This window comes from Pleurodeles waltl, chromosome 8, assembly GCF_031143425.1.
Source record: "Pleurodeles waltl isolate 20211129_DDA chromosome 8, aPleWal1.hap1.20221129, whole genome shotgun sequence".
NCBI lineage: Eukaryota > Metazoa > Chordata > Amphibia > Caudata > Salamandridae > Pleurodeles > Pleurodeles waltl.
The window spans coordinates 1248335842-1248355335 of record NC_090447.1 but is presented as its reverse complement, the minus strand read 5'-3'; the positions used below and the strand labels follow the sequence as shown (position 1 = coordinate 1248355335).

Genomic DNA, 19494 nt, shown 5'->3' with positions numbered 1-19494 from the left:
TCCAGGATTTTCAGGAGGTTTCGGGGATTTGGGCGTGGCTCTTCCTCCTCTTCCTTTCGGGGGAGATTCCAGCAACCTACCTCTTCCTATCCCTATAGATCTTTCAGAGGGAGAGGGAGGGCCCGCACCAGAGGAGCCTCTCAGCAGCACTCTGCCTCTTCCTCGTCCTCTGGAGGGGTGCAGCAGGGAAAGCAGCCTTAGGCTTCCACCATTTCCCACTCACTCCTTTCCTGTAGGGGGAAGATTACAGCATTTTCTCCGCAAGTGGAAGACTATTACAACGGACACTTGGGTTCTCAGTATTGTGGGAAAAGGCTACACCCTTCCTTTTCGGGAGTTCCCGCCCCTCATCCCGCCCCGCCCATCTTATTGTTCAGAAGAACACCTCCTGTTGCTAGAACAGGAGGTACAAGTCCTCCTTTCAAAGGGCGCGGTAGAGTTGGTCCCAGAGCAGGAAAGGGGTCGAGGTTGTTACTCAAGGTATTTCCTGATTCCCAAGAAGGATGGTCGGTTGAGACCAATCCTGGACCTGAGGATCTTGAATTGGTTCCTCAAACAGGAAAAGTTCAAGATGCTGACCCTAGCTCAGGTGCTTTTGGCGTTGAACAAGGAAGATTGGATGGTGTCTGTCGACTTGCAGGATGCTTACTTTCATATCCCGATACTCAAGTCACACAGGAAGTATCTCCGGTTTATGGTGGGATCGCAGCACTATCAGTTTGCGGTCCTTCCGTTTGGTCTTACTTCAGCACCTCGAGTCTTCACGAAGGTGATGTCGGTGGTTGCGGCAGAGCTCAGAAGGAAAGGGATAGCAGTATTCCCTTACTTGGACGACTGGTTGATCAAAGCAAAGTCGCCGGAGCTTGTGTCGCATCATGTGCAGTCAACGACTCAGTTGTTGTTCGACCTGGGTTTTTCGGTGAACGAGCCCAAATCTCACCTGGAGCCCTCTCAGCGCCTCCTGTTCATAGGGGCAGTACTGGATACAACATTAAGTCGAGCCTTTCCTCCGCCTCAGCGGATTCAAGATATTCAGGAATTGGTTCCAATGTTTCGAAATGGAGCGGTAGTTCCAGTCCTCAAGGTCCTTTGTCTGCTCGGTCTGTTTGCCTCCTGCATTCTGTTGGTCACGCATGCTCGCTGGCACATGAGGGCTCTTCAGTGGTGCGTCCGAAGGCAGTGGTCTCAACACAAAGGAGATCTAGAAGGTGCTGTCAAGATCTCCAGAGATGCTGCTGTGGACTTGAAGTGGTGGATTGCGAGCAACAATCTTTCACAAGGAAAGCCGTTCGCGCAGTCGCCACCAGTGGCCACGGTCATAACGGATGCTTCCACTCTAGGGTGGGGAGCTCATCTGGGGGATCTGGAGATCAAAGGCCTTTGGTCTCCAGAGGAGCAGATGTTTCATATCAATCTGTTGGAGTTACGGGCTGTACGTCTGGCTCTCAAGGCCTTCCTCCCTTCCCTTTGTAGTCAGTCGGTACAGGTCCTGACGGACAATACTACCACGATGTGGTACATAAACAAACAGGGAGGAGTAGGGTCGTACCTTCTCTGCAGAGAAGCTCTTCGGCTATGGTCCTGGGCAAAGGACCATCAGATTTGCTTGGTAGCAAATCATCTGGCCGGGGTCTTGAATGTACGTGCGGACGGTCTCAGTCGCCAATTCTCGGCAGACCACGAGTGGCGTCTCCATCCAGATCAAGCCCGTTTGATCTTCCAAAGGTGGGGGTTTCCTCGGGTAGATCTGTTTGCCACTCTGGAGAACGCGCATTGTCCGTTATTCTGCAGCCTCCAGTATCCGATGCAGGGAGCGTTGGGGGACGCGTTTCAAATAACCTGGTGCGGCCAGTTGCTTTACGCGTTTCCTCCCATACCCTTGATTCCTCGAGTATTGAGGAAGATTCGCCAAGACCGGGCGCTAGTCATCTTAATAGCTCCGGATTGGCCAAGGAGGGTGTGGTACTCCGACCTTCTCCAACTCTCAATGTGCCCTCCGCTCCGTCTCCCTTTCAGGGCAGACCTCCTCTCGCAGTCGCAGGGACAGGTTTTACACCCCAACCTCCAGAGTCTGCACCTACATGCCTGGAGATTGAACGGGGCAACCTGAGTTCCTTCTCCCTCCCGCCTGATGTAGTGGATGTTATATTAGCGGCCAGGCGACACTCCACTAAATCTATCTACGCTAATAGGTGGTCTAAATTTGTTGCGTGGTGTGGAGAGAGGCAGATTGATCCCTTACATGCTCATCTATCGGACGTTTTGTCTTTTGCTCTGTCTGTAGCGCAGAAAGGTTGTGCAGTGGCTACCATTAAGGGTTATTTGTCGCCTTGTCAGCCTTCATTTGTCTTCCAGACCAACCATCGTTATTTAAATCCCCTATTGTTATCAGATTCTTGAAAGGTCTTCTAAATAAATATCCTCCAAAACCATTCGTTATGCCGCAATGGGATTTGTCCTTGGTCCTGACTTTCCTTATGGGGTCCCCTTTTGAGCCTATGCATTCTTGCCCCTTAAGGTATTTGGTTATAAAAACAGTTTTCCTGGTAGCTATAACATCTGCAAGGAGAGTGAGTGAGTTGCAGGCCTTATCGGTAAAGCCCCTTATACAACTTTTTATGGGGATAAGGTGGTGTTGAGGACCAAGGCTGCTTTCCTCCCGAAGGTTGTTTCACCCTTCCATTTGGCTCAGACAATTACTTTGTCCACGTTCTATCCTCCGCCTCATCCTTCTAAAGAGGAAGAAAGACTGCACCGTCTGGACCCAAAGAGGGCGTTGAGCTTCTTTATTGATAGAACAAAGGATTTCAGGCTGGAGGATCAGCTGTTCATCGGGTACGTGGGCAAGAGGAGAGGAAAGGCAGTCCACAAGAGAACACTCTCCAGGTGGGTGGTTCTTTGCATTAAAATCTGTTACTCTTTGGCAAAGAAGGACCCTCCTGAGGGCATTAGAGCTCATTCCACCAGAACTAAGTCGGCCACTTCGGCCTTGGCCAGAGGTGTTCCTGTGGTTGACATCTGCAAGGCCGCAACTTGGTCGTCCCTTCACACTTTTGCGAAACATTACTGTTTGGACTCTGAGGTCAGAAGGGACGGCCATTTTGCACGGTCAGTGCTGCAGGATTTCTTGGTTTGACCATTTAGGCACCCGCCACCGGGCGTGGTACTGCTTTGGGACTCTATTCATTAGGTGTAGAATCCACAGGTAGTTGTATCCATCAGAAGAACGAGTTACTTACCTTCGGTAACGACTTTTCTGGTGGATACATTAGCTACCTGTGGATTCCTCACAGTCCCACCCGCCTCCCCGTTGCCTTTCTGGTCTTACCAAGTAATCCTTGAGTGCGCTCCTCTTGGTCTTCAAGGTTGCAATAGACGTTGTATATATGGATACTTGTGTATATTTATCTGTATATATATATATATATGTATATATCTTTGTGTACATACATGATTTGCATATATTTGTTCGTTATATTAAATTTACAGCTATTCATTGCAATATTGTGTATTTTACAAGGTTATGGGATGTTGCCTTGCTCTTTCATTGCATTGGGTGGTTGTTCTCATGCACGTAAAAAATGTTGGTACTGACGTCGGCACGCCGTCGAGGACCTCTTATTGCCTGTATGACGTCAGACGGCGTCGCGTTGGCTAGAGTGACGTCCTCGTTGACGTGCAGAGACTAGGAAGAAGATTTCCGTCGAATGCTGGTGCCATGGGAGTATTCATTAGGTGAGGAATCATTAGGTGAGGAATCCACAGGTAGCTAATGTATCCACCAGAAAAGTCGTTACCGAAGGTAAGTAACTCGTTCGTTTGGTATCAAACATCTCATAATATTAAACCCTCACTGAATCCAGTGATGGCTTTATTAGTACATGCACATGCACCCAGAGGACAACTTAGAGGTTCCCCCTGAAAATCTACCTGACTGCTAGTGTGTTGACTGACTGGTCTAAACCAGCACAGCCACCCTAGACATATTTCTGACCTGTTGAGGTGAGTGAGAGCCAGTGCTCTCTGAGGTCAGTAACAAAGCCTGCTCTGGGCGGCGGTGTTATCACCTTTTCCAGGCAGGATGGACATTCCGGGGTGGGAAGCTTCAAAGGACCAGCCTCCTCTATTGTGCAACCCTGGTCTCTCCAGATAGTGGAGGAGACCACCACCCTTTCCTGAACCCACTTCTTGATGGCAAGACAGGCAGGAAAATTAGTAAGATTAGGAGGTGTTCCCACTTCATGCCAGTCCTCAACCCTAAGGGGGACCAGCTGAAGTGGACACCACTTTTCAAATTCCTCCATCTTGTTGTGGACGGAATTAGTGTTCTAGGGTCAGGGTTATGCTCACTTTCAATGGAAGTAGGCATATAGAGAGTGTAGTTGCATCCTTTTAGCAGCTTGCTGTCTCAGGCCTTCAAGAGTGGGACAGGTCCTCTGCCCCTGGCACAGATCCTCCCTAGAGGGGCCCCCCTTTGGTCCAAGAGCTCTGCAGTGTAAGGCCCAAGCTCCTGAGGCTCAGTTCCCTCTGGGACTGTCAGGTCTTCTCCCTGAGGAGAGGGGACCTGGTCTGGTGTCTGGTTGGAAGCAGTCTTCACATATTATTTGCCTTTCCTCATAGTATGTTGGGTCATTATTGCAGACTCTGACACTACTTTTTCACCCTCGGCCTTGCTTTGTGCTCTTATTTTCACACAGACCCATTCAGGGATACCCACCATGGTTGCATGGATTTTTCTCAACCTCATCCTATGCTGAGGACTCCAGGTCATTGCTTAGCAAAGATTGTACAGGTATTGCAGGAGATACCACCACCTTCTGCTGGCCAGTAATGCCTCCCCTTTCTAAGTATACCATCGCCATAGGATGTACCTTAGCCTGATTATCATCATTGAGGACTGTATATGTCTCACCAGTTAAATATTGATCTGAGGACACTAGTTGTTTATTCACCATGGTAATACTGACACCAGTGTCTCCCAGTGCTTCAACCTTAATCCCATTAATATGTGGCTGTTGCCTGTATCTGGGCCAGACGGCCAAGGCAGCTACATCTACCCCACCCTCTGAGACTAGAGCTGCCCTAGTAGGCTCACTGACATTTTCAGGGCCTACCTGGAATCTCGTCTGGAGATTTACCTCTACGTTTACTGCAGGTGCACTAGAGGCATCGTTTTTGTGGGGACAGGCTTAGTCTCCAGTTTGGTGTCCAAGAGTCATGACACCAAGCCTTTTTGTGATCCCAGTTTTCCCCTTTGTACTCACCCTTGGTTTGTGATGAGCCTCTGGGCCCACCCTCCTGTGCAGGTGTTAGGGGCCCATTAGGATTCTTTCTGTTTTTATCCATATTCAGATTATCTCTTTTCCATTGGGTGGCTTTGTGGCTTCATTTTTGTGGTCTCCTCACCAGTTGAAGCTTTGGTCACCCTTGTCTTGACCCAGTGGTCTGCCTTCATCCCCAACTCTTGAGGAGGAAGTGGACCTAGGTATACCAGGTAGTGATGTAACCTCTCCTGCACACAATTACTCAACTGATGCTCTCCCATCAATAAATTGTGAAGCCCTTCATAATCATGCACAGTTACCTTTCAGCTAGCCATCTAGTGTCTTCACTGAGAAGTTCACAAAATGCACCCAGGACTGACTCTGGGTTCTTTCTCCCTGAATTTGATCTTGGAGGCCTTAGGAGTGAGCCCAAATCCCTCAATCAGGGTATCCTTCATGAGGTCATAAGACCTTGCATCTTCCTCATTCAGTGTCAGGAGTCTATCCCTGCACTTTCTTGAGAACAGTCTCCAAAGGAGAGAGCCTCAATTATTTTAGCTAACATCTCTGGACGCCCAGCCCCTCTCAAAGGCTGTGAACCACTTGGTGATATCATCACCATCCTCCTATTTGGGGACAGTTCCTTTGGGAATTGTAGAGTCAGGGTGCCCTACTCTGTCCCTAAGTATTTAATTGCTGCCACCATTCACGGGTGCTAAACCCATTTCTGCTCTTTCCGTTTCTATGGCCAGTATCCTGTCTTCCAAAGCAATTCTTTGAGCCAGTTTTTCTAAAATAATCTCTTCCTCTAGAGTTCTTCACTGGACCATGAGAGATGAGAGGGGGTGCTCTAGGCACCTTGGGTTGTTTGTGGGGTGCAGGTTCCACACCTTCAAGTGATGGAGGGTCCAGGTCCTCCTCTTCACTTCAGCTGCCCTGATCTACAGGGTCAGTGGCTCCGTCAGTAGGATGGGCCTGGTCACACTCTGCCATCAGCTCCTTGAGCTTTAGACAGGTAGAGGTTAAGCCTGTTTTAAATTTGTACCCTTTACAGAGGGCTCTCAAATACTTGTGAGAAGGCTGAAAGTAAAGTCGAGCTCCTTATCCACACCCTCTGTGTTACTCATTTGTATTCTAAAGTTGGGAACTTTTTGGGGTAGATAAAACATCCTAACACAGTTTTTACAGTCCTAACTAAAGTATGTTTTTAAGATTTTTAAACTGTTAAGCTTCAGGGATCTAACCAGGGCCCTAACAGTTCCAAGAGTTTGAAATAAAATACCCAATTAAAAAAATGCTACTTAACTAAAGGCTATTTTTGGATTTACTCGTATAGTCACTTATTGACTAACTGGTATCAGCAAATGAAAGTCACAGACCCTGCCGATGTTGCACCAGTGTGGGATGCTGGCTCTCTATATGGTGCACTAAAAAGAAGTACACCGTGCAGGGTCCAGTAGATCCCCAATTGGTTTGCAGAAGTAGATATTTTTCGATAGTGTGGGCGAGCATCTAGGCTTACCAGAGTGGGTAGGACTAGGCATTTATTGTACTCACAAAGGCAATAAATGAGACACACACAAAGAATAAATCCTAGACCAAATTAGAAAAATAATACTTTTGTTTTGTGTACTTTAAACCCAAGAACTTTGTTATAAGGTAAATACGTTTTCAGGCATAAATACTTTTTAGTTTAAAGAATCGACACCTAATGTAATTTTCGAGTTCTTCAATGTTAAACTATGGAGGAAAACAATGTTCAGCAAACACGTGTTTAACAAAGATTTATGAGGTCAGGGTTAAGGTAAGTACTGGGCACTGATCAGAACCACACCAGCAGGTCAGTCCGGGCAGCACTGGGTCAGCCGGGTGCAGAAAGACGTCAGGTGCCCAATGGTTTTCAATGAGAATTGGTCCTCATGAAGACAGGCTGCAGGCTCTGGCTGAGAAGATAGTTGTGGACAACAAACAGATATGGTTGTAGACTTTGGGTTCTCAGGGATGTAGTTGCACCCTTGTTCTTTTTCTCCAGGGCCGACAGATACAGGGGTGTCCTTAGGCATCAGGTTTCTCCGTCCGGGAGCACTTACAGTCAGGGAGTCCTGTGTGTTGAGGCTGCAGTTGTCATCTGGAAGTCCAGCAGGAAGGCAGGGAGTCCTCCTGGGTTTCTTTGGAGGTTCAGCTGCAGGACTAGTCGTCTTTTTGGGCAGAGTTTGTCAAAGTCAGATGGCAGGCCGGTAGGGCTGGTACCAAGTCAGTTGCTGCTTCTTTTTCTCTTCTACAGGTGCAATTCCTCCGTGCCCTTTTCTTCGTAGGTTGTCAGGATCTGAGTTCTATGGTTTAGGGGTGCCACCTAAATACTCAATTTAGGGGCTTTACTGGGAGTACCAGGTGGTAGCCAATGGGCTGACCACCTTTAGGGTGACTACACCCTTCTTATGACCACTTCTGCGGGGAAGTGGGGATAACCCAACCCTAGTGGCCTAATTTCTTCAAAGTCAAGATGGAGTAATTTAAAAGGTGGTGTCCACTTCAGCTCATCCACCTTAGGGGAACCCCAAACCCAACCCAGGTTACAGCCAGTGCACTCAAGGGCCAGAGACAAAAGCCTGCACCTGGCCGGGGATGAGCACCTCACCCAGTTAGGATGGATATTCCAGGGCGGAAAGCTTCAAAGGTCTAGCCACCTTTGTAATGCAACCCAGGTCTCGCCAGATGGTGGAGATGACCGCCTCCCTTGTAATAACCCCACTTTTGGCAGCAGTGTTCCCACTTCATTCAGAGATGCCACCATGTAGCTAGAAAACTCGAAGTGATGAGTGTCCAGCAGGTTCATTTCAAATAGCTTCCCTGGTCACTTACTATGTCTGAGAATCGACAAAGACATAGCAGGGACATATCTGTTTGTGCAAATATGCCATCACATTTAATATAATGCATCCTGCCTTAGGGCTGTAAGGTCAGCTGGAGGGGTGACTTACATATATTGCATGCAGTGTTTAGGGAACATGGCACGCAGGCTGTGTACCATGTCATGTTTTGACTTTTGTCTGCACCAGACCCACAGCCTGCAATGGCAGCCTGTCGTGCTTGGTGAGGGATCCCTAGTGTGGCCTGTTGGGGCCCTCCTTAGTAACCCAGGCACCAGGGGTACCATTTACCTGGGACTTACAGTGGATGCTAAATGTTTTGTCAATTGGGAAAACAACTGTGCAGTTTTGAGGGAAAGAGATCTATCATTAGGAACCTGGTAGGCAGGAACCCAGTGCTTTTTCAGTCGAAATTACACCAGAAACCAGGCAAAACGAGGTGGGGGGGGGGACTATGTCAACAGAGGCACTTCACTAGAACATTAATATTGTGCTTCTAACCTGGTCCAACTATTTTAGTATTAGTTTCTCAATTTCACGTCCGATTAAACAAAAACAGACCCCCAATTCCTGCTTTGTGCCTAAAAGGTCATGGCGCAAAATGAATGCCGAAACTTTTACTAAGCATTTCTTTCCCCCCCATCTTCGATTCAGGTATGTCTCTAGATGCTTCCCTAGTAGATTTTAACTCTGCTGTCTCTGAATCTTTAGATATATGTGCTCCTCGGAACACAAATCCATCCCACAGACAAAACTCTTTTCAGGCTTGGTATTCTACTGAGTTAAAATGTGAGAAAAGGAAATGTAAACTAACAGAGAAAACTTGGCACCTCTTGAGAAACCACACTGATCGGCAAGCTTATAAACAGCAGTTAAATGCCCATCATCAACAGACGATAACCAGTGTTCCAGTAAGAAACCTTTTAAAATTAAGGAGCTCTCTCAGCCAGTCAGTCTTCTACAAACTATCTCACCCACAGCCCTCCACCATGAAGATATTGCTAAATATTTTTCAAACAAAATGTATAGCATCTATTCCAACTTTGTTCCTCAACCCTGTCTTTCAGAGTTAGATTATGACTGACTTGGGCCACATCCTGATACTACAGTACATTTTGGTGAGTTTGCTAAGCTATTGAGCAAGCAGGTTGAAAAAACAACGTGGAAATTAAATCAGGCTCCCCGCTTGACCCTTGTCCTCATTTTATTTTTTCCAGACTTTTTATTTGTAACATTTCCTTCAAAAATGTAATTTATCTCGACACATGAAAGCAAACAAAGACTCTCCCCCTAGCCAAGAAAGCAGGACTATACGTCTCAGTACTTTCAAACTACCCTTCCATCTCCTAACTCACTTACATGTCTAAGGTTTTATAAAGACCGGTTAATAGTGAGTTGACAGCATTTTAAGAAGAAAACGACATACTTGACCCTTCTCAAATGGGCTTTAAGCCCAAGAATAGCACTGAAAACACACTTTTTGCAGTCCTAGACAACGTAAGACTGAAAGTAGATCATGGCAAAGCTGTTGCCCTGATTCTACTAGATCTGTCGACTGCTTTTGACACTCTCGCACAGCCTTCTTATAAGCTTCATGAGGCTGGGCTACACTCAGCGGTCTTACAGTGGTTTTGCTAATTTTTGTCCAATAGGACTCAGTTCAGCTGGACACTATTAGGTCCTCTCCCCACACTTTGAAGAGTGGGTTTCTGCAGGGTTCATTGTTTAGCCTGACTCTAAAAAATAGTGTGTATGTTGTAGCCCTTGCTAAGCTGGTGTGTAAGTGGTGTTTTGAAATCTGTTCATATGCGGATGATACACAATTGATCATCTCTGTAGGTGATCAAGGCAAGAAAATCAGACATAACCTTTCTGGATCCCTCGAGGACGCAGCCAGCTGGATGAGGAATCACAGTCAGAATCTAACTGCCAGAGAGATTCTACTTTTGGGAGATGCCCATGATATTTGGGACCCAACTTGGTGGCCAGTTTCCTTGGGGCCAGCTTCTATACCAAAAAAAGTGGTCAGCAACCTGGGGTTTTTGATTAATGGGTCCTTAACAATGTCTGAGCAAGTTATTGCTACCTGCGGCAAATGTTACGGTCTGTTGAAACTTCTTAAGAAACTATTTCATTGGATTCCAGATGACTGGCGTAGAACCATAGTCCAGGCTTTTCTAGTAAGCATATTGGACTATGGTAATGCCCTTTGTTTCGGGATATCAGACCATCTTTTTTCTCATCTGTAGGTAAAACATAGCTGCTAAACTCATATGCAACCAAGGTAGGTTTAGCTCGGCCTCTGCCTGCCTTATCACCCTGCACTACTTCCTATTCACCTGAGGGCTAAATTCAAACTTTTGTGCCATGCACATAGGGCCTTTTATAACACAGGTCCTGTGATTCTCTGATCCAAACTGAAGTTCTATACTCCCACAAGAAGTCTTCAAACTGAGAATCTTGCCCTTGCTAAAACAAAACGAGTGGGAAAAAAACAAGAGCTGGGGGCCACTCTTTTACCTTTCTGGCTTCCACTTATTGGAGCTTACTGCCTTTAAACCTCCACTGTACCAACTTAGATTTAGAACGAAGCTGAAAACTTGGCTCTTCCCAAAATAATGACCATTCTACCCTATTCAGTAAATTTACCTATGTTACTTGGCTTGTTTTAGAGCTGTGATATCCTTTTCGGGATGATTGTTGCGTTTTATCATAAACTGAAAATAAATAAAATGCTGTAATTGTGATTCATTGTGCACTCTGAGATCCCCTGTGCCAGCCCAGTTCTCTTAGTCCCCAAACCTCGCACCCAGAATGGAAAGAGAGAAATTAGATTTTTTTGTGGACTATAGTGGCCTCAATGCTGTGACCAAAATGCATGCACACCCAATTCCTATGGCTGATGAATTAACAGGTTAGGGGCAGCCAAATATCTCAGTACTTTTTATCTCACATCAGGGTATTTGCATACAGATCTGACCCCTGGAGCTTAGAAAGGATCAGCATTCTCAACCCCAGATGGGCATTATCAGTACACTATAATGCCTTTTAAGCATCTGAGGAACCCCTGGACTCTGTGTACACTATATCTCACTTTGATATAGTATACACAGAGCCAGCTTCCTACACGTAGGGTCTGCCAAGATGGCGGAACCCTTCCTTGTCCGTGCAGACCTCGTAGCCCACCTCAAAGGTATGGCTAGTTTGAGGGAGGTGGACGCCTCCTACACAGCTAATTTCCCACTTTCCCAGCCGGGTAGGGCAGGAAGGTCTGTGCCCTCCGCTGGGGGGGGGGGGGCTCTGAGCACATCATAGGCGAGGTAAGCCTTTGAGACTCACTGCCCTATCCAGCTTGGGAGGGAAGAGGTGTGACCTCCTTCCTGCCCAGGCCCTTTGTCTTATGTGCTGCCAAGGTGCTGGCACCACTGGCAGGAGGTCAGACTCTTGTCTGTGGTGGCACCGGCTCAGGAGAGCCCGCCAAAACAGTACAGTACAGGTGCTACCTGAACATCTGCTTTTTAATCCTAAAAATGGGCATCATGTTCAGGGTTAAAAAGCATATTGTTTGATACCATACAGGATGGTATTTGGCTGGACCATTGCAGATCTGGTCATCTGAGCAGTAGTCAGATGCCAACCCATGTTATCCAATGGACCGCCAGTTATTCAGGCTGGTCGTTTTATATCCCAGCACAGGAGCATATGCACTCCTGCACAGATGCCTTCACTCATGGAACAGTGCTAGAGGGGCCTGCCTTTGAGGTGACTGACCTGTCCATGGGCCGTTGCAGGGACTTGGTCTGACATGGTGTGGGCAGTCTCACTCGAGCAGCTGGCTGCTTGTGCAGGCTGACATGGCATCTCTGCAGTCTCTCTTTTACTTGGGGTGGCACAATCAGTACTGCAGTCTTGGTACCCCCTTCACCACCCTTGTTCTGGGTACCATGGGTACAATTTACTGGGGACTCACAGGGGTGATAAGGTGCTGCCAATTGCCCTGTGCAATTTGACATATAATTTAAGGGAAAGAGCATTGGTACTGGGGCCTGGTTATCAGGCCTCAGTACACTGACAGGTCAAAAACAGCATCTAGCAGTTCAAGTGGGGGCATGTGCAAAGAAGTCCAGTTTGCTACAATGGCCATGACCTGCCTGTTGCTTTCATTAGCAGGCGGTTACTCCCCAGAAAGCAGCGTATGAGTGCCATCAAGAGTTTTAATGTTGATCATAATGCCTGTCAAGCTCAGTTTAAGAAAAGCACAAGCTTTTCCACAAGTGTCCAAGTCAAGGCGCTATAGTTTCCTAAAGTAATGCAGCTAAATAACTGTCGAACAATTAAGTTAGCAACATCCGACAGGACACTAACATACTGTGCATATTACACTGTCCGCTGTTGAACTTTGGCAAACTGTTTTTGTCTATTTTGATAAAAACAGAATGATTCAACTCTGCGTCGCGCTGTAGCCCACAATCCATCTGGACACACACTTCCCTTTACATTTCTTTTTGTTGACCGATGGTCTCAGATGCAAGTATTTTGTACCTCAGGGGGAAACAAGGAAAACACTAAAGATTTCTATCAAGCGTGGAGGAAAAGAACATTCAAGGGTGTAAAGAGTTTCAAGTGATTTCCATTTATTGTGGAGACATTTTCCGTGTTGTGTGTTTTTGTGACGTTTTTGAAGGCCCTCAGGTGTATCATAATTACTCTAGGTAAAGTTAAATGCTATAATTATGCAAATACCCATTTAAATTCTGCTATTTTTGTGGCACTTGCGTCTCTTAGAAATAATGTCTAAAGAATGTTGTTGTTTTTTTTTTTATATATATTTTTTTTTATACAGCAGTCATGTAGCAAGCACTAATGTATGTGTTGACTTGAAATTTAACTCCGCATTCTCATTGGAATATGTTTTTGAAATACTATCACTGAATCATTCAAATGACCAAATAAAATATCTTTCATTGGAGCATGTTCTGAATTTATTGCTCACCCATATATCGGCTACTGAGTTTTATGGGATAAGAGGTTAATCTCAGCTTGCTTTTCATTCCCTCCACCTCCATTTTTTTTGCAGTAAACCAGACATGTCACGACTGAGGCTTGCTGCTGGGAGTGCTATAGTGAAGTTAGCGCAGGAACCCTGTTACCATGAAATCATTACGCTGGATCAGTATCAGCTATGTGCACTTGTTATTAATGTAAGTTTAACGCTGTATTCTTGTGTTGGTTCTTTTTCGGTATGGTGATTATTGTGTATGCTGTTTAACTTTGACAGTCAACTATTTGCAGTAAGCGTACACCACATTGTTTTTTTGTTTTCTTTTCAATTTTGCTTTTACTGAAGCTTTGCATGTCTTTAATTGTTGGAATCGTATATGTATTTATCAGATTATAACATCAATCTGTAGTGAATCCTAGTTTGTTTTAACGGGATAACAGGAGTTAGCTTAGCCGTAGGCTTGTAAACGCGTGCCCCCGTCACCCAGTGACTTTTAACCTACTTAGCTTGCTCTGTCTTAGCCCATTTAATTATTTATTTTCTTTAAGATGGGGGCCTTGTTTATAGTTAGGCCACTTGTTATGGGTTCTATTATCAGTGTCACTGCGCCAAGGCGTCAAGATCAAGCACGAAAGACAAACATACAGTAGGTATTCACACTTAGGGATTTTCCCTCTCTATACTTTCGAGTGATTGTTGATATTAATTGCCATCCCAAGCATGCCTGTTATCTATTGTTATGAATAACATTTATGTCAGGGGACCTTGTAGATCTGTATAAATACAACACACTTTAGATAGATAATCAGAGGGATTCCGACCAGAGGGCATCGCCACCATCGCTGATACCAATGCTGCAGTTATCTTGACGCTGACCCAGTCTTCGTGTCCCTGCGGAGTCTGAGATAGAGACCTCATTCCAAGGTAACGAGGGTTGGGGGCTCCTCTCATAGACACGACTTTGGCAGATTAGGTTTAACGAACCCAGCTCTCCTTTAGGTAGGAGGTTAGACCTATTTTCCTTAGGGTACTAGGGCTTATTCCATCTTTTACATATACATATATTTCTTTCATATATTGCACAATGGTAGGGTCTTTATAACAATGACTCTCTTCTTCACAATATTGTTGCTTGGTATATTCATTATCCTAATCATTGCAGTTCATGCAACTAATCACAAATTGCAGTTATGTTGAATAAAAACTATTATAACTTCACTGCATCTGTGTTATTGCCTTTGTTTGTATGATACATAATCTATGAGAAAAGGGTAATCTCCGTTTAACCACGACAACCCTGAGATATCGTACTTGGAGTCCATGCGTAAGCGACTGCTACAAATCACCTTTTACTATTGTGTTTCTGGTGAGGTACTGCTAGTAAGCCGGTATGGTTTGGACAACAGTTACAACTAGTTGTAGGAAAAGACCTAGTCACCTACAAACGAAAGTACTGTCATCCTGAGACCAGCAGTCTTGCTCAGAGCAAGAGTCCAAACTACGACAAATCTAGGACAAGAAGCAATGCTGTTGAAAGCCTCAGAAAGCAGACTGCTGGTGTGCTTCTACCCAGATCAAATAAAAATGCAGCATCTTCATAAACACGTCTATTTAGAAATCCACTCTCGGGAAAGCTTTGTTGCTGAACACCTTGCCTCTGGGCAATCAAAACAGCCTTTTTGGAGGGAACATAGATGAGGAAACTACCGTACATGTGGCTACTCAACACCATCCTTGTCCAGCACACGTTCGTAGCTTACGTCCGGTTGACCTATACAATTAAGCATTTGATCTCATCTGTGTATTAAAACTGAATTCTGATAGATACTTCTCACCATAGTTATCCTATCTTTATAATATTTTGCAGATGTAAGACTGGATCCAGAAACTTTTCAGCCGTACCTCTGCGGGCCGTTACGTGGTGTCATGCGGCTGCTCCCTGTCCGTTCTGGAAGTGATGTACAGAACCATTGATAGGTTTCAATTGTGCACGATGATGTCAGTTCCTTTCTTCCTGTGCTACCAGACACTGATCCAGAGCTACCGTTTGTCTCTTCACAAGACCCTTTCTTCTCATATCATTTGAAAATATAGTGTGCAAGGGGAAAATGTAATCTCCTAGAGCTACAGGGCTAAAACCTTGTAGGGACTGTTGCAAGCAAATGTCTTTGACAAATCCCCATGAGGCTTGCCTGTGGTGGCTGTGGTTGGAACAGACTCCAAGGCCACAGCGCCTAAATGAACCCCACGGCTAGCCAGGGCCATAAGGGTAAGCTCAGAGTCATCAAACGCCGCGAAACTCCACACCGTGACCAATGGAAGTTGAAGGGAAGACCTCTTTCCTGAAGTAGCTCCCTAAGCCGGTCATAGTCTTGGTTGAAGTCTTTGGGTAACAAAGTCCAATCAGGTTTCAGCCCATCCTGCCTCTCTCAAACTTGATCGCAGGTTGGAGGGCATTAACATGCTCTCGCTTCTGAAGCTGTTTCCCCTTCGTAGCCAATTCCATCGTCCCAAAACAACCCAGATTTACAGGGCCGTTGATGATGCTACAGCACATCAGATAATTTAGTAAAGCCATGCTGCAGCTCTTTGGCACAATACCACCTCTTTCAACCATGCCTTTAGGGTCAATGAACCGCAGAGGCCTTAAGTTGAAGCGCCCCCTTTAAGTCTCTGCAACTCTCTGCACCAGCTGGACCTGATACGGGTTCTGTATCAGTTTCACTGACTGATTCCTATCTTTGCACCCCCCCCTCCAGACCATGGATAATCTATGCACAGTGACAAAGTTCACCCAATTGTGCTTTCCGAGTCTGTACTGCTTCGACCTTCATAAAGGCCATGATCTGATACTCTTAGGCTGCTGCTTTTGGGCAATCAGTCATACTGCAGTACTCTGTCCTTACATTAAAGGAGGACTTAAATGTGCATACTTTATTTGCAGTGGATTCTGACAGTGGTACTTAAGATGATGGGAATTAATTTGTCTAAACATACGGAGATGACAAATGGTATGAAGACCTTCAGGATGGTGGAGGCCTGGACTCCTCACCAGACACTTGGCTAGTTTTGTCTCTGAGACCTACAACTGAAGGAAGCATCATCTTCGCCATGGTCATGGGAAGGGAGGCCAAGTTTCCAGACCTCAAGTTATCCACTATGCATGTGAAGACCAATGGCTTCAATGAAGTGTTTCAGCCTGTGCAAAAAAATAATGAAGCTCTCACAGATACACTCCTCTTTTTATGGGCAAAACCCTGTTACAGACTTTCAGTGAACAGAGAGATAGCACAACACTACCGTTAAGCCTCCGGCCATCTGGAAAATTGTCTCTGCACCCCACTCCTGAACTCCTAGTCTTACAGGATTAAACAAACCAGGTTAACCCTTCAGAGTCAAACTGTATCAAACCTTGTGGGAAGCATGTGCATTCTTCAACAAGCTTGGCACTATATTCTTGTGAGGAAATGGGGTGTATTATATGTTGTAGTAGTGCAACCTCGCTATGTGATACACATACCAATCCCTTTAGGACCCTTAGGTTGCGTCTGTCAAACCCTCAGCTTAATCCTGGGTAGCTTTGGTGCTGAGCAGCAAGGCTTAAACAGAGGAACAAATGTAAAGCATTTAAACAGCACCAAAACATTTGAAGAGGAATTTGACACAACAGTCAAGTAATCGGACACCAATTTATAAAAGTATACTGTATTTTTAAAAGAATTTAGACTTGGCAAAATCAATGAATTGGAAACTTAGAAACGCTTCCAAGGAAAAGTTAGGTAAATATCACTGCAGTCGGTTAAAGGCACTTGGAGTGCCCAACTACAACAGGGATCCAGTCAGGGCTACCAGTTAAGTCCTCATGAACAGTTACCTTCACATGTGAAGCAGTACTTCAGCAGTTCCAGGCATGTTACCCACATTGCAAAGGATTCCCATGGGAGTGGTCTTGATGCAAGGAATGAAGTGTGCTGAAGATACTCTAAGGATGCTAGGGATACGATGCAGTTGATGAGGGTCTTCCTGCAGGGATTCCTTGTTCCACGAAGATGGTGAGAGGGGTGTTTTGTTTTCAGGGTTGATGTCCCACGAAGTCCTCTCTGGTCTGGCTGAAGTCAAGTTACAATGGGAAAACCAGTCGTCTGTTGTGGTCATAGGCCAGTTCTTCCTGGGTCGATAACTCTCCTTCTGAGGGTCCCAGCTTTTCTTCGACAGGACACCCGGATTCAGCCAACTGGGGTGCCACTGTGTTTTGGGTCTTGGTCCTTGGTGCAGCACGGCGGTGTTGGTAGCGGCTTGCAGACTTTGGGCTACTAAATTGCCCCAGCAGACTAATTCAGCTGGTGTGTCCCTGGGCTGGCCTTGCCTTTGAAGTCTCTTCGCTTACCTCACTAGCCCACCCCCGAGCTACGCACCCCTGGGGAAGTTGGTTTAGCAGCTGGTTTGCCCTTTCTTGTCCCTGTGATAACTTATCTACCTCAGCAATGGGGCAGCCTTCCCCCCCGCTGTTACTCATCTGCCCTTCAAAGGCAGCTTCACATTTGAAGCCTGCCTTTTGAGGCTAACACCCAAGTGGCTTCCTGCAGAAGGAAGGTGACACCTCCATGGTCTGCAATCCCTTATTGTTGTCCTTCCTTAATGTTGTTGGTGCGTCTTTCCAAGAGGGCAGAGAGTGGTCTTGTGGAACAGGACCCATATGTGCCCGGGAAGGCACAGGAGTTTTAAAGGCAACAAATTGGCAGCGTTGCTAATGCTACACGCTGCAACAAGTTACATTAATTTTGACTTGAATACAAATCGGGCTTAATGTAGCATGTTGATTGATACCTTGGTGTGCCAACTTTGATAGCACCGTTCAGGAGTTAGCGCAGCTGAGGGGTCAGGGTGTAACCCTGTACTCGCCAGTGGGGCCACTAAGTAATTCCAGATTAAAAATAGTTGTTTTGCGCGTTACTGTCAGGACATGTAAAGTAGATGTTCTGCCTGTGTCCTCTATTGAACCCTGCCTTTAGGTCTCGATAGGCCTGCCATAAGGGTGACGTACACACACATATATGGGAAGTGGTGGCTGTGCCCTTGCTTTTAGTGGCAGAGACGGGCTAGCATTGCACGACTGCTCTACCAGTATGTAGTGGCGGACTGTGAGACTTGTTTTACTTGGGAGGAAGGGGGGGGTGGGGGGGGGGGACCTCCAGGGTGGCATAATCAGTCTACAAGCCTTGGAGTACCCTTCTAACTTACATGGCCAGGGTACCATTTAATAGGGACTTAACAGTAGGTTAGCCATTTCCAATTGGGTATAGCCAATTCAACATATACTTTAGGGTTAGGGCAATGGCACTGATGTCTGGTTAGCACGAGTGCACTCTGAGTAGAAAAAACAGCAACATCAATTGAAAAACTTGGGGGTGATCATACAAAAAGAGGCATTGCACATGTCTGTTGTCCCTGAAAAAGTGTGCCCAGTCCTCACCCAGGCTATCCAGGATGACATCTGCTGTGGTTTTGGCCATCACAGATTACCCTGACAGGGCTTTTGGCTCAAGTGCAGCCATCGGGAGACACGCCTGGATGATATACACAGGCTCTAACAGCGCTGTTTAGTCCATGCTAATAATCATGCCCTTCTATGGCTCTCTCCTTTAATGAGGAGGCAGAGTCGGCCATTGACCGAATCTGCAAAATAGCAGGCCGCATTGTGCTTCAAAGGCCAGTCCGCCCTACCATGTCAACTACACTAACAGTTTTGCAGCATGCATCTTTTCTAGATTCACATTCTCAGCATTATTTCGCCATCTAGTGGTTGGGTCGGAATTCTCCACTCGTTTGTAGTCCTTCCTTTCTTTCTATTTTTTTTCTTTCTGCTGTTGGGAGTCAACAGATCCCCCATTTGGTACTCCCTGTGACATTGTATGACCTACCCCTTAAGCTCCCACCTTTGGTCGCCGCCTTCAGATTATTATTTTTCTTGCCTTTGAGTCTGGGTGCTTGGCTGAAGGTTCTCCCAACTCAAGGAAGAAGTTGTTTTGATAAGACGTTTGCGAGAAGAGCGTCAAAAGTTAACACCAAAATTGGAGAACACCAGTGATGTAGAGATACCAGAGGGAAGTCTAGAGCAAAGGAGACAATTTTACTTGACTGAATTAGAGAATACCCAGACAGGGGGCTCCCTTTTCAGCCTAATGGAGAAGAGACTGTTCCAGTTCTCCCCAAATTGCCACCACAAGTTTATGCAGAAAGACCAACACCTGGTCCTCAGCCTCTGCCTAACCATTGACCACAGAGGCAAAGATTGCAATGCCTGCGCTGTCTTCTGATCAAAGACTTTGAGAACCAGGGAGAAGCAGAAAAGGACACA

The 19494-nt window shown here is 46.0% G+C and overlaps 1 protein-coding gene across 2 annotated transcripts in view; it reads left to right on the top strand.

Annotated features, from left to right (window-relative positions):
• The window catches only part of PDS5B (PDS5 cohesin associated factor B), an 813886-nt gene that overhangs the window by 518759 nt on the left and 275633 nt on the right, over positions 1-19494 (top strand). For both annotated transcript variants that reach the window (XM_069205557.1, XM_069205556.1), the window contains exon 24: positions 13212-13335. In XM_069205557.1, the coding sequence (XP_069061658.1) occupies positions 13212-13335 (124 nt within the window). The remainder of the gene's footprint in view (positions 1-13211; positions 13336-19494) is intronic.